We start from the raw sequence: 13,244 nt of genomic DNA, 5'->3' as shown, positions 1-13,244 counted from the left end.
ACGAATGTATCATATTCTTTGTAGCCTGATCTAGTAATATGGAAGTTAGATGTTGTTCTCCGATACATAAGCTTAAGGGTTTTGCCTACTGCCAAATTCTTGACTTTTTTTTAATTATTTTATTTTTCAGTCTTGACTGTGTTCCATTGTTTCTGTTAGGCAAGAAATTCTGGTTTCCACAAACAAGGATTTCTAAGGTGAATTCTTTTACTGATAATTGACAGTAAGTAGCACATACGTGAAAGTGCATAGTGAAATAAAACAGCAGATACCTGCAAAGCATAATGTGTTATTAAAAAACAACAACAACCATTGTCCTTTGAAATAAATGTATTGAAGATATTTCTAAATGATGTTAAAAGACCTAAAGGAGAAAGATTTTTGAGTTCTAAAAATTCATATAGAGAAATAAATTATTTAGTAACTTTGTAGCTGATGTTACAGTATTGCATCATAACAAGCTATAAGAATCACAGAATGATTTGGATTGGAAAGGGACCTGCTATAGGCAGGGACACCTCCCTCTAGACCAGGTTGCTCACAGCCCCATCCAGCCTGTCCTCAAATGCTTCCAGCGAGGGGACACCCACAATCTCACTGGGCAACCTGTTCTAGTGTCTCATCACCACCATAGTAAAGAATTTCTTCCTGATACCTGAATCTACCCTCTTCCAGTTTAAGCCATTTGACGTTAGTAGATGCCCTTAAAAAAAAAAAAGTCCCTCCCAAGCTGTCAGAATCATAGAGGTTGGAAAGACCCTCTGGAGATGTTCTGGGCTCCACGTTCCCCATTAATGAAGGTTGCCTACAGCAGGTTGCACAGGGAAGTATCCAGGTAGATTCTGAATATCTCCAGAGAAGGAGGGTCCAAAGGCTCTCTGGGCAACCTGTTCCACTGCTCTATCACCCTCAAAGAATCATATAATTACTCTATGAAAAAAAATGCAAAAAGAGTATATGAAAAGTATTAAAAACATTTAATTTTCTTAATAAACTTGATAATATGGAAAAAAAATAAAGACGAAAACAAATTACCGGCTCTTATTACTTTAGCTTCTTCTAAAATTACCTTTTTAGAAAGAGGATATTGGTGTCTAAAATGCGTTGTCAGAGCTTATAGTTTTGGTCCCGGCACCTGTTGCTTAGTTAGGTCTGTGACCCCTTACCTGGATTCCTAGTCCTGGGAAAATAAGTTCAAATAGAAGAAGGGAGGAAAAATGGGTCTGTCACATGGATCAGTGATAGAGACTGGAATAAAGATAAACTCATTCATCTAACTGGAAATCAACATTCAACTTGGTTAAGAATGTCCATGCAAGGTTTGTATGAATTAATTGCTTCTGTGTAGAGACCTGCAAATTGGTGCAATTTCTGTGAAAAAAGAAAAAAGAGTTGCTTATTTATATGTAAGCCTCTTTATGTATATGCATATTCACAACCTAAATGTATTAATCAAAATGTTTGCAAAACCCAGCAGAGTTGAAATCACGGTATTTGATAATCAAAAGGAATTTATTGACAGTAAATTAAAAAGGATATGACATGACAACACTTGCTTTCTCTCAGGCAAAGAACGGGGCAACTACCTTTTGAAAAAGCTTTCTACATCTGCCACTAGTTTCTGTAAAGACACTGACTATTTCTCTTCAAATACAATGGGGGAAAGATGTCTCTCAGTTTTCACTCTACCTAAACTGTAATTTTTAACTCTGTTGTATAGCAGATTTTAACTATACTGGCCCAGAAAATTGGATGTGGAGGGCAGCTCATCATAGTAAATGCAGCTGGCAAAATAAAATCTTCTAATTCTTCTTTTCTGAGTGGAGCATACAACAAACCTTCAAGAAGCTTTGTGATAGTTTTTTTTTTTTACCTCTAAGCATCTGGTAGGAAAGGACTATGTTCTTTCATGTTTGTTTTCTTTCACTCAGAGCTAACAGTCATGGGGAAAAAAATGACTATAATTCTGAAAAATGAAAACCAACAGCAACCACAAAATGCCATCCAAAGTAACATGCAATTCTGTGGCAGATAGCTTAAACTGAAGTGGGCTTTATTAATCCACACCTATTGATGCATTTTTGCTTTACATATTGAAGTACTGACAACTGCAAGATTTGTATTTCCATCCCTTTCAGAGACGGTATGAATTAAATATTCTCACTGGTAGGGATCATTTGTATGGCTGAATGTTCCATGGTGTTCAGCATTAAATAAAGATAATATTTTTATGTTTAATTATATGTTCTTTAGCATTGATTTTACTTAGCTATTGAAATATAAAATTACTTCTGTTAATTGCAAAACTCTACAACTACATCTGTCGAAGTCAAACTGATAGATTATTGGAGCATCTTTGTTAACATCGAGAATGCAAAAAAGAGAGCAGAATCTTTTATTGCTCTTCTTCAGAGCATAATCAGAAGACAAGAACAATGACTGCTGTTGAAGCGGGATGCAGGATTATGTTGTAGAGTGTAATCTGCAGACATAATTGGAGTGTGGTTTTTTTTTTCCCCTCTTCTTTGTTTGTTTCTTATAAATGGGACAAGTACTTCAAAGCAAGATTCTTATTTATGGATGGGAAGTGGATTTACATTACCACACTATTGTCTAGGCTCAATCTATCCATGGTGAATTAACTTTTTTTTTTTTTCTTTTTCATATCTCTTTCTTTCTTGATGTTTTTCAAATCTTAGCTAGTTAACACAGTTATTTGCTTTTGAGATGAGAACTACCTTCTGTCTGCTAATTGACATGCTATCTCAGCTGTGTGATTCAGAATGGCTGTTCAGTAGTCCCCTGTTTTTGTCCCACTTGGTCAGTTCTAGGAGATCAGTGTGTAGCCTGCTTGTTCAGGCCAGAGTTAGTTAATGACATATCAGTGAGAACAGAATAGCTGAGTTTTCCTTTCTTGTTGGTTTTTCATTGCCTCGGTTCTGTTAAATCCCAAGATTTTATTTCCTCTGTTTTAGCAATTCGGCTACTAAATGTATGTTAATTTTATGTAAATCTATGACTACGTGGCAAACAATGCATCTACAAAAACAAATGGAAAAAAAAAAACCCACAGACATATGAACAGAAAAATTTTCCCCTCTTTATTTACAGACAACTTTTTCTGCAAGTTGTCTAGAAATGAAAATTGACACCTAAAACACAAAGTTAATGCTAGCAGTATTAAGAATTAGGCCTGAACCTTTGCATTCCTATGTAAGCTGAAATTTATTACTGTGCAGAACAGAGTCCTCTAACAAATTGACCTGGTTTAAATGTTTATGTGATGGCCATCAATAAAAAGAGCGTAGTCATTCTTACTGTTGTACTGACAAGCTTTCAGTATTTTTGAGTGTTACTCCGGTTGGTTGTTTGCAGAAAGCATGCAAAAGGACATTGTAAAGATAGAAGTAGTAATTGTAGGGATGTGGGAGCTATATCAGAAGTAACGGGCAGCACAGGATAAATGCACAAATGCTTTAAATGCAAAAACATTTACAATTTTGGTGAAAGGAAGCTATCAATGTTAATTGGAAGATAATAGAAAAGATGGAAGAAGGCCTTCAAAAATTAGTAACTTGTTCTTCAATATATTGAAGTTAGCTTAATGGAGAACTAATGTGCTCTTAGCGGTGAATGGAGAAATTTGGGTAGAAAATTTAATTATCTTAAAGTAAAGCCTGTGTTTTTAACCATATGAGAATTTCAGGGCTTTGAACCTTGGTATTTTGAGACTTACAGATTTCCAGCACCTTGCAGCGAGTCCTGAATTCATAATATGAAAATTTTTGCACGTTTATGTAATTGATGAAATAAGGCTCAAGTTTCCTGTTATGGGTTGAGCGTCAGGTGATAAATGGTGACATTTTCATTAATCCTCTTAATCACAATTTTTTATTGCATAAGTGTGAAGCAAGGAAAGAAAAGGTAAACATCCAGAAGACCAGAGTTCCATGTCTGAGTGGTGTATTCATCATACTATGTGGCTGACACTTCTAGCTGTTGAGGTAGGGTGTACTATAAGTTATGCAAGCTCCCTAGGGGAAGTAGTCTTTGTTCAACAGGAATTCCAGCTCATCATACCTGGTTAATATTTTTTGCTAATTGCATAGAGACAGCTGATACAGAAGTGTACTGGCAGTTGTTTGTTTCTTGGATTACTTCAGAAACCAGAAGTTTCTCAAATTGTTAGAAATAGTGATAATTGTCATTCCATGGCATGTCCCCAGAAATCTCAGTTTTGACAGAACTCTTTTGTATTGCCTGTCGCCCATAAAAAAAATAGTTCTGAGGTGCAAATGCAGGAGAAATCATTTCACACTGAAGACCTAACTGTGTACATAAAATTAAGCACAGTAGCTGAACTTGTTTTCAAAAAGAAGAAAACAAGGAAATTAGGAAGAAGAATAGGATGTCATGGACTAGAATTTCTCATCATAAGAAAGACAAGTGATGGTTGTTCAGAGATGTTGGATGTTTTTGTTTTTGACAACTTGACTAAGACAAAAGGCACCTACTGTTAGATGTTTATCTTTTCTTTTCTTTTTTTTTTTTTTTTTTTCTTTTTTTCCCTCCCAGTGCATTCTTCCTCTGGAAAAGCTCTTTAAAAGAAACCAAACTGATGCAATAACATGAACTGTCATTTTGCATTGCTCACATTTTAATATCATAATGTTAAATTTCTTTTTAATAAGTGCTAAAATAGTATTGAAAATACTGGGCACCAGTAGAAAGAGAGATGCCAGCATCTTCTCGCTGGTCACTGGTGACAGGTTGCATGGGGACAGCACAAAAGTGCACCACAGGAGGTTCAGACTGGATGTTAGGAAAAAATTCCTTTCCTGTGAGGATGGTTGAACACTGGAATGGGCTTCCTAGTGAGGTGGTTGGTGCCCATGTCTATTACTGTTCAAGAAATACTTGGATAATACCCTTGTTAATCCACTTAAGTTTTGGTTATCCCCGAGATGGCCAGGCAGTTGGACTTGCATGATCTTTGAATGTCCCTTCTAGCTGCATTGTTCTATTCATGTCAAATTTCTGAAATGTTATCATTCTGAAAAACATAGGCAGCTATTACCAGACCCCAGGAGACTTCTGCTCAGAGTCAGGACAGAATTACATCATCTAGTCATGTTCTCTTAATGAACTGCCGTCAGTCAAACAGTATCTACTCAGCCAGTCTGGTAAAGGGGCGGATGAGCAATATCATGTGTATTTTTGTGATGGGAAGTTCATGGAGCCATTTCAAGTTTTACCTTAATTAACACATATCCCATCAGCCTTCTTTAGGAATTATGTATAGGATACAATTCTAGGCTTCCTTGCTCAGAAATTTGTTTTTTTTGAACCTTAGCAGTAACCTGTATAACACTTCTTGGATGGGTGTTTATATTGTCAGGAGTGTTTCTTATGTGTTCATCCCTTTGCAGTGGTTAACAGAGGATTAATTTGTCTTTTTTTAAGGCTGGTATTCAGTAAGCAAGGAGGCTCAATAAGAGGTGAATTTATTTATGTGCTTATGGTGAGTACATATGCAAGCTCTTTCCTGGATGCCACAAAGTTCATCCACAGTTTAAAAACCTGAATGATTTTGTATGTAAATTTTGGTAGTGAATGTTGGTCTCTTAGAATAGATAGTGCATTATACAAATCAGTGAAGCAATTCATATTATAAACGTTTGAACTTAATTATAGAAAGACTTCATGTGAAACAGAAACGTTTGTTAGTACGAAGTTCCATATAAACTGTAGCTAGGAGATTACTTCCAGCTCCACTGATGTTGGAATTTGCTGTCTATAGATGGCTTTTATAGTAGCTGTGGGAAGCTACTATATACTATACTATAGCTTGTGGTACTACACACTGAGGAGAAGGAAAAGTAATACGTGTGAGGAAAAATTACTTATGTGAGAGAATTAAGGAAAAATTGAAATGAGAGGATTAATTGATGTTTTTAAAGGACTTGAAATGTAGAAAGTAGAAAATGTGTAAACGTGTGCTATAATTTTATGTGCTCTATGGAGGAGGTCAAGCTTTTACCACTGAATCAGTATAACATTTGCTTTGTTTTAAAGATAGCTTGATTATCTAATATATTTATATGCCTGTATTTCCTATGAGTGAATTATGGTAGTACTTTATAAGCACTGTAAATATAATTGTTCTATTTCATAAAAAGCTTCCTATTCATGTTCTCAGCTTTAAAATTCAATTTAAAATTTTGACTCAATTTAGTATGCGAAGTTTTTTGTACAGATTTAGCATACACCTGAGCTTCAGGAGTTTCATGCCTGTGCAGCAGAACTGATTGTTGTTCAGTGGGGAAAACAAAAAGAGATAAAAGAATACAAATCAGGGGCAGGATTGTTTGTAATATTGCCAAGAACTAAATGCAAGAGACATAGGTGAGTTCACCTTTACCTCCCACTGTTTCCAGCAGTCCACAAAGTGCCTTCGTAGCCATTGTTTTGTGGCAGCGCTCCATGATGTTGTCTTGGCACACCCTTCCTTGTGTACGGTTCCCTGCTGTGCTGAGTTCAGGGCACAATAGGGTGCATGACAGTGATTGGCTGACTTCTTGTCCAGCAAAATGTGATAGATGCGTATTTTTGTTGCATGTTTTCTGGTTGAGCTTTTAGAATAGATTACAAAACAAGGGTTTATGTGTTCTGGAAGTTGAATTTCCTCATCCTTGTTTTTTATACTTGTCAGTGTTAAGAGCTGGTGCTCAACCATTTGTGAACACTAAGCTTAATGGCCTTGCATTTTAAGACCTAGTTTTTGAGCTAGAAAACCCAAAATTTCAGTCTAAAAAATCAGTTCATGAGGCAATGTTATAAAGCAATATGAGATGCTCATTCTTTTTCTAGGTTGCTGAATGATTAGTTTCAGTTCAGGTTCAAAATGATTTATTTTTGAATTAAGTACTTTATGTGAACAATGTCAAGCTTTTAGGAGCACACGTGAATGGCCTGTCACCAGTGAAAATGAGAGATACACACTCTGGAGTAGAGCAGTGTTTTAGTCAGTATTAGTACTTAACCATTTGTTGCTACCACTTGCCCTTAAAGCTGCTCTCTAAAAGAATGGTATATGTATATACCTTCTCTGGATATGTATATTTTTTCAATACCTGATCAGAGGAATCAGAAAAGAATAAAGATCTTTAAATAATGCTGAAAATAATGGCATTTTTAGTTTACAGCAGAAAGAATTGATACATCTACATTCTGTAATTGATTCCTGCCTTGATCAAGGGTGTATGAAAGACTTTATCACTGCTTTCTGATAATCATTAAGGTACTTCTCTGTACAAAGGTTTCGCTGAATTATTCTCCTTTCAGTTCCAGGAAACAGCAGTTGTCAGCATTGCAATTGTTGGAAAGCTTAGTGGAAAAAAAAATAAAAAATGAGTCATCCAGGTAATTGTAAAATGTAAAAACGAAGTTACCTGAATGTAAGGGGTTTTTGTTTGTTTTGTTTTTCTCCTGCTTTTAAATGTGCTGTGAGGATGCCACATCACTTAACACGGACTTGGCGTTGTGTTGCAATGCTTGGAGAAAAACAGCAAAGCTGTTTAATATAGGAATATTGTGTAGCAGCTGGGCAAAGGTGCTGCAGTGGCTGAACTGTAATGGCCTTTTTATTAATCTGTTCATTTGTGGAACCAGCCTTTTGCTACAAAGGGTAGTTTCCTGCTTGTCTGTGGCTTTGGTAAATGTATCAGTTTTGTTGTGCTGTAACAGTTATGTACTTGTCAAAAACACAGATTTATGGAAACTGTCTGAAGTGGAATTGCAAAAATAAGGCAGTTGTTTTGATAGAATTTTGGGAGAAGGTAACTTTAAATAAAAACATTCCAAGAGTGTTAAAAGAGCTAACTTATGTGAAGTTCTGAAATGTTATTTTCTTATTATTGAAATAGGTGTTTGAAAAGAATTACCCAAATTCATCTGATATTTCTGTATGTACGAGGTAGAAGGAGTTGTTGGTTTGGGAGCTGCATAAGGTGCCTTAGGCACTGACCTTTTTATTCTCTTCAGTAAATTATGTCCTCTTTAAGATGGGAAATGTCTTCCCAGTGCAAGGAATAGGTCCCAAGTTGCTAGAATTCAGACATCTCCACAAGCTGAATCTTGTATAAGTTTGTAGAACTTCTTTTGACTTGGTTTCTGGAGGTCAGGAGAACTTCTGACTGCAGATCTGTGTACATATTGGTGAAAGGTCCTCTGTTATAAAATGTTTTGTTTTCATTTAAAGGAGGAGAGCTTTTCAGGACTGAAAGCCTCTTGAGAAATAGCCATAGTTATGTTGGGAGTATCTGGGTTAAAATTAGGGACCAAACCAATAAAGGACCATCTGGTGCCTTGAGGTCTATTACAGAGCTGGCAGGTCTTCAAGGACACCTTCCTAAGAAGACAAGCTTTCCATCCTTTGACATAGGAAATCATACAGAAGAGGCAGGAAACTGGCATTACTGAACAAGGATCTGCTGGTCAAACAGGGAAAGAAAGAACATGTGCAGGCAGTGAAAGCAAGACTGTGTGGCCTGGAAAGAATACAGGGATACCGTTTGGACATGCAGAGATGAGATCAAGAAAAGCAAGGTGGAGATGGAACTGGACTTGGTGAGGGATGTGAAAAGTAGCAGGAAAGGGTTTTACTGGTACGTTGCTCAGAGTAGATAGGCCAAGGAGAATATAACCCCTGTGACAAATGAGAAGGGAGAAATGGTTTCAGCAGACACGGAGTAGGCTGAGGTACTCAACAAGTTCTTTGCCTTGGTCTTTGCTGGCAGTCATGCTTCCCCCACCTCTCTGGAGAGATCTGAAATGGAGGCTGTTTTGATCCAAGTCTCTATAGATATTTGTAGATGGAATAGCTGTTTAGGGAGAGGACAGTTTCTTATACTGGAATATATCTATTTTGTGTAACTGTGATGAGGACAGATGTGTTGAGTCTGAGTTTTCCACAAAGGTGTGAAATGCTTTATTTCTAAACAAGTACAAAGTGGAGCATTCCAGCAGGCAAATAGATGCAGGTCAACACTGTCAAGATTTGCAACTTCACTAACCAGTTACTTTCTAAAGCATTGGGTGATAATTAATGATGTCTGTGGCCCTGAATATGCACCATCCAAATATTTTTGGTCTTGTGTATTCTGCACAGGTTCAGTAACAGTAACGTATAAATCTGTTTTATGATGATAAATTTCAGAACAGTGTAGGCCAAATCTGTTTGTCAACTTCTGTCAGACACAGTTAAAGCCATATTAATTTCCTACAAATTTTCTACTTGTAAATATTGGCCACTAGTTTTTGATAGTAATTTTGGGCTAATATTGTTGAAGCTGGATAATATTGCAGTCAGCTGACCACTCCACATGGAGTTGCAGGTCTCATAACTGTAAAAGTATGTAGCCATGTTCTGAGATGTATAATGCTGATAATTTTTAGATTTATTAAAATAATACTGTAAAATAGCTCTGCATGCTGAGATCTGGAGAGAGAATCTTTAACCTAGTTCTTCAGCTGTCTTTAGTTTTACCAAAAGCAGCAAGAGAAAGCTAAATGGGGTTCTGCAGTAAGTCTGACACTTAGATAAAAGTAAGTTATTTCTGAAATGTTTATGGTGTAGAGTTCTCACTTTCACATGTCATCTTTGCTTCAACAGGCTGTGTTTTTAATTTTATATTTTTGTGTGTGACCCAGTTTATCAAAGCAGTTTTCTAAATGACCTTGTATGAGATGAAACTTACCTGAGCGTGTAGAACTTGTAATCGTAAACAGACTGCTGGTTTATGCTAGTTGAAAATAGGCAGCAATCTAGTCCATTGGTGTTCAAATACCCTTTCATAAATTAATTACTGAAATAAAATCTCTAACATGCCTGATAAATAATGTTAGAGGAAGCACTTTGTTACATAATGCTCTGAAGAGTTTTTTCAGGTTAACAAGGTAGTTGGTTACAGTTGAATAGGGGAAGTGGTTAGTCTCCAGTGTACAGTGTAGAGCTAATTTTGTTAAATCAGTAGTGATTATGGCATTAATGGTGTAATGTGGGGAAAGGCATGGAGGCATATAAAAGAGAAGTGCAGAAGGAACCAGAAGATAGGTAAACACGTCTTGATAGGTAAACATGTCTTGATGCACGACATGTCAGAACAGTTAAACTAGCAGTGTCAGGGATGTTTCTGGAAGACTGGGAGGTAAAAAGTGAAAAGAGGCAGGAATAGCAACAAAATCCATGTTAAATCTGTTTTGAGCATAGATTCCACAAGAGTAAAAACTAAAAACAAGGTAATAAAAAAATAGTAGTGTGACTTCTAAATGGAGGTATCCTGAAGCATTTATAAGGAATGCACAAGTTAAGTAGAAACTCTGGCAGCAGATGATAAACTGCTTAGTATGTAGGTCACTTGGAAAGTAAAACCTCCTGTTTATTTCAGTGGAAACCACAACAGATACAAAGAGCACAATAACACTGTTTGGTAGAGAAAATTCTCAGCTACAAAACACTTATTTTTCAACATTGTCATCATTTGGCATTTTGGCCAGCAGTGAACAAGAGTCTGAGTGCTGCACTTATAAATATCTGCACTAGTGGAGGTGACGCACTGTCAATGTCACCACGGCTGAAACGCACCACCCACTGCCTCACTGTGCTCACACCCACTGCTTTTTCTCTATAAATGTTAAGCAAGTGTCAGTGAATGTCAGTGGTGACATTTTTTTCTGCATGGAGGAATTAATTTATGCACTTTTGTTTCATTTGCACTTCTGTATTGGACACCAATTTGTCAGACTGCCCCTCTGCTGCCATCTGTCAGACTGCAACCACATGTGATGGAATAGTGCCAGGAAGGTTCAACCTGTACTACTGCAAGTAGTACATTAAAAGTAACAGCAACATCTGCCTCTGACATCATGGGCCAACGTGACAAAATAGGAAGCATTACTTTTAGAGCAGCCCTTTTATAATGAATCGACTTGATTTTATGTTTTAGTTTGTAGTGCCAAAGAGATCTCTTAAGGACATACGAGGGAGATGACTTAAGAGTTACTGTACTTATGGTTGAGGCCATGCTAATTATTTACTGTTATCTGGATTGTCTTTTAGGTGGAATAGCTGTTAATCAGCTAGTGAAGATGACAGAGAGCCCTATTACACATTAAGTATACGTGGGGGCTGCTCTGAAAGTAATGCTTCCTGTTTTATAATGTTGGTTGATGACATCATAGGTAGATGAAAATTCTATCTGATTAGATTAATGCCAGTGAAAGATTCCCTAAAATGAAAGGCAAGGAGATAAATTCACTGTCGGAATGGCAATATGTATTCCTAAAACCAAGCTGAAATGTTGTAACACAATTAATATAATAAGTGACTAATACTTTTTAAAAAACTGTTTTGAATTTTTTAAAGACTTCCAGTATAAACAACGTAGTCTTATGTTTGTTTTAGTCATAAAATGGTTCACTGTAAGTTCCTAATGCTTGTATCCTTTCTTTGCTGCCTGTGCTTTGGGAATATTGGGTTAGATCATTACCAAGGAATACATAAAACTGAGATTCATGAGGAGAAGATTGAAAATAGGGAACAGTTTTTATCAAACATTGTATTGTATTTAAAAATACTAATGCAGTTTAAGAGTACAGTTTCATTGCAACCATGAAAACTGAATTTCTTCAATCCTAGAACTTTTTATATTGCTCAGGTGGGGAGCCAATGAATTGTTGGAATAACAGGGAAAGGTTCATAAATTATTTATAAGAAGACACAGCTGTGCATGGAAGGCCAGGCGTTCTATCCCTCATTCTCTTCAGATTTTTGGAAAGGAAGAATAATTTACTTGTCCTTGGACTAACAAATTCTTTGTAATTATTTATATCAATTAAATAAATAGAAAATTCTGATAACAGAACATTATTAAATTATTCTTTGTTGGAAAGTCTATTAAAATGTTGATAAATGAAGATTTGTTTTTATTGTTTGGCACCTGGGCCATGCTGTTCATTTTATGACCTGTGAATAATTACAGATTAAGTATGCCTATTTATTTTGTTCTGTTCTGTTAGCTGCAGCACTACAGAGGACTGTTTCTCAAGCAGCTCTTGAACTACATTAATGCAAGACTGATGCAGTGTAAATACAGCTATTTCAGTAAAGGATTGTCAAAGCTAGCAAGTGTAATTTATGTAAGGGTCTTACATGGCTTCAGCACAATGAAAAGATCTATAGGGTCTTGGTGTCCCAAAAGCACTCAGGCAGCCCATTACAAAAGGTTGATATTGAGCTGCAGTTAAGTGAAGTGTGTTCCTTTTCCTTCATTTTTGCAAACTTCCTGAGTTGTGTAACCTTGTAGGAAGGCTTTTTTTGTTTAAAGAAAGCTGTATCTCCACTACATATAGTAAAATTGACAATAAACCCGAACTTGCATATATTTCATGTTTCTTTATACGTTCTCAATATAAATTGTACTGACATGACTATTTCATTAGATAATTCTACAGCTAATTAATGATCTGTGTATGACACAGGGCATAAATCACTCTGTATTTCATTGTATCAAATCATGGCAAATCTTACTGGATCTTGACGATGTAAAAATAAGTAGCTTTTAAAAAAAAAGTCTGTGTATGTGATTTGAAAAGCTCTGAGAAGTAACAAAACAACCACAAGGGAATTAAGAAGCCATAGGATCTTAATTGGAAATTTCCTATAGTTAGGTGAATACTATACTGCGGGTATTACACAGTGAACTTGAACTGGTGAGAGATCATGAGATTCCTTGTTAACATCCCCCCCTTTCCACAGCTCCTTCTCTCTTTCTCTCTCTCTCTCTCTCTCTCTCTCTCTCTTTTTTTTTTTTTTTTTCCTCCTGAGTTTTCTTGTTCAGATCATGTTCTTGGACAAATTAATTTCCCCAAGTAATGAAGTCTTCCTTGCAGAGATGACTTTGCAAAGTTTGATAGCATGGGGATGAATACCTACTTACAAAACTGTTTGTTTGTTTATTTAAGGTTGCAAATCTTGCTTGTTCGTTGTCAACAAATGAAGATGGAATGAAAATTGTCCAAATGGCAGCTAATCACCTAGAGACTTTGTGCCCACAGGTATGACTTTTTCAGTTAATTTCCATTACAATGCACTGAGCATGCACAGTGTTTTGTTACACAACATAGATGTTTAGTTATGCTTTTTCAGTCTAATATTCACATTCAATTCTCACAGTGGTTAATGT

At 36.3% G+C, this 13,244-nt stretch overlaps 1 protein-coding gene across 2 annotated transcripts in view; it reads left to right on the top strand.

The window, feature by feature from the left end:
• CTNNA3 (catenin alpha 3) overlaps positions 1-13,244 on the top strand; it is a 384,435-nt gene that overhangs the window by 240,106 nt on the left and 131,085 nt on the right. For both annotated transcript variants that reach the window (XM_072339610.1, XM_072339609.1), the window contains exon 10: positions 13,024-13,116. In XM_072339610.1, coding sequence (XP_072195711.1) covers positions 13,024-13,116 — 93 coding nt within the window. The remainder of the gene's footprint in view (positions 1-13,023; positions 13,117-13,244) is intronic.

Source organism: Excalfactoria chinensis, chromosome 6 (genome assembly GCF_039878825.1).
Source record: "Excalfactoria chinensis isolate bCotChi1 chromosome 6, bCotChi1.hap2, whole genome shotgun sequence".
Classification (NCBI taxonomy): Eukaryota; Metazoa; Chordata; class Aves; order Galliformes; family Phasianidae; genus Excalfactoria; species Excalfactoria chinensis.
The sequence above is the reverse complement of the archived record's forward strand: the minus strand, read 5'-3'. Positions and strand labels throughout refer to the sequence as shown.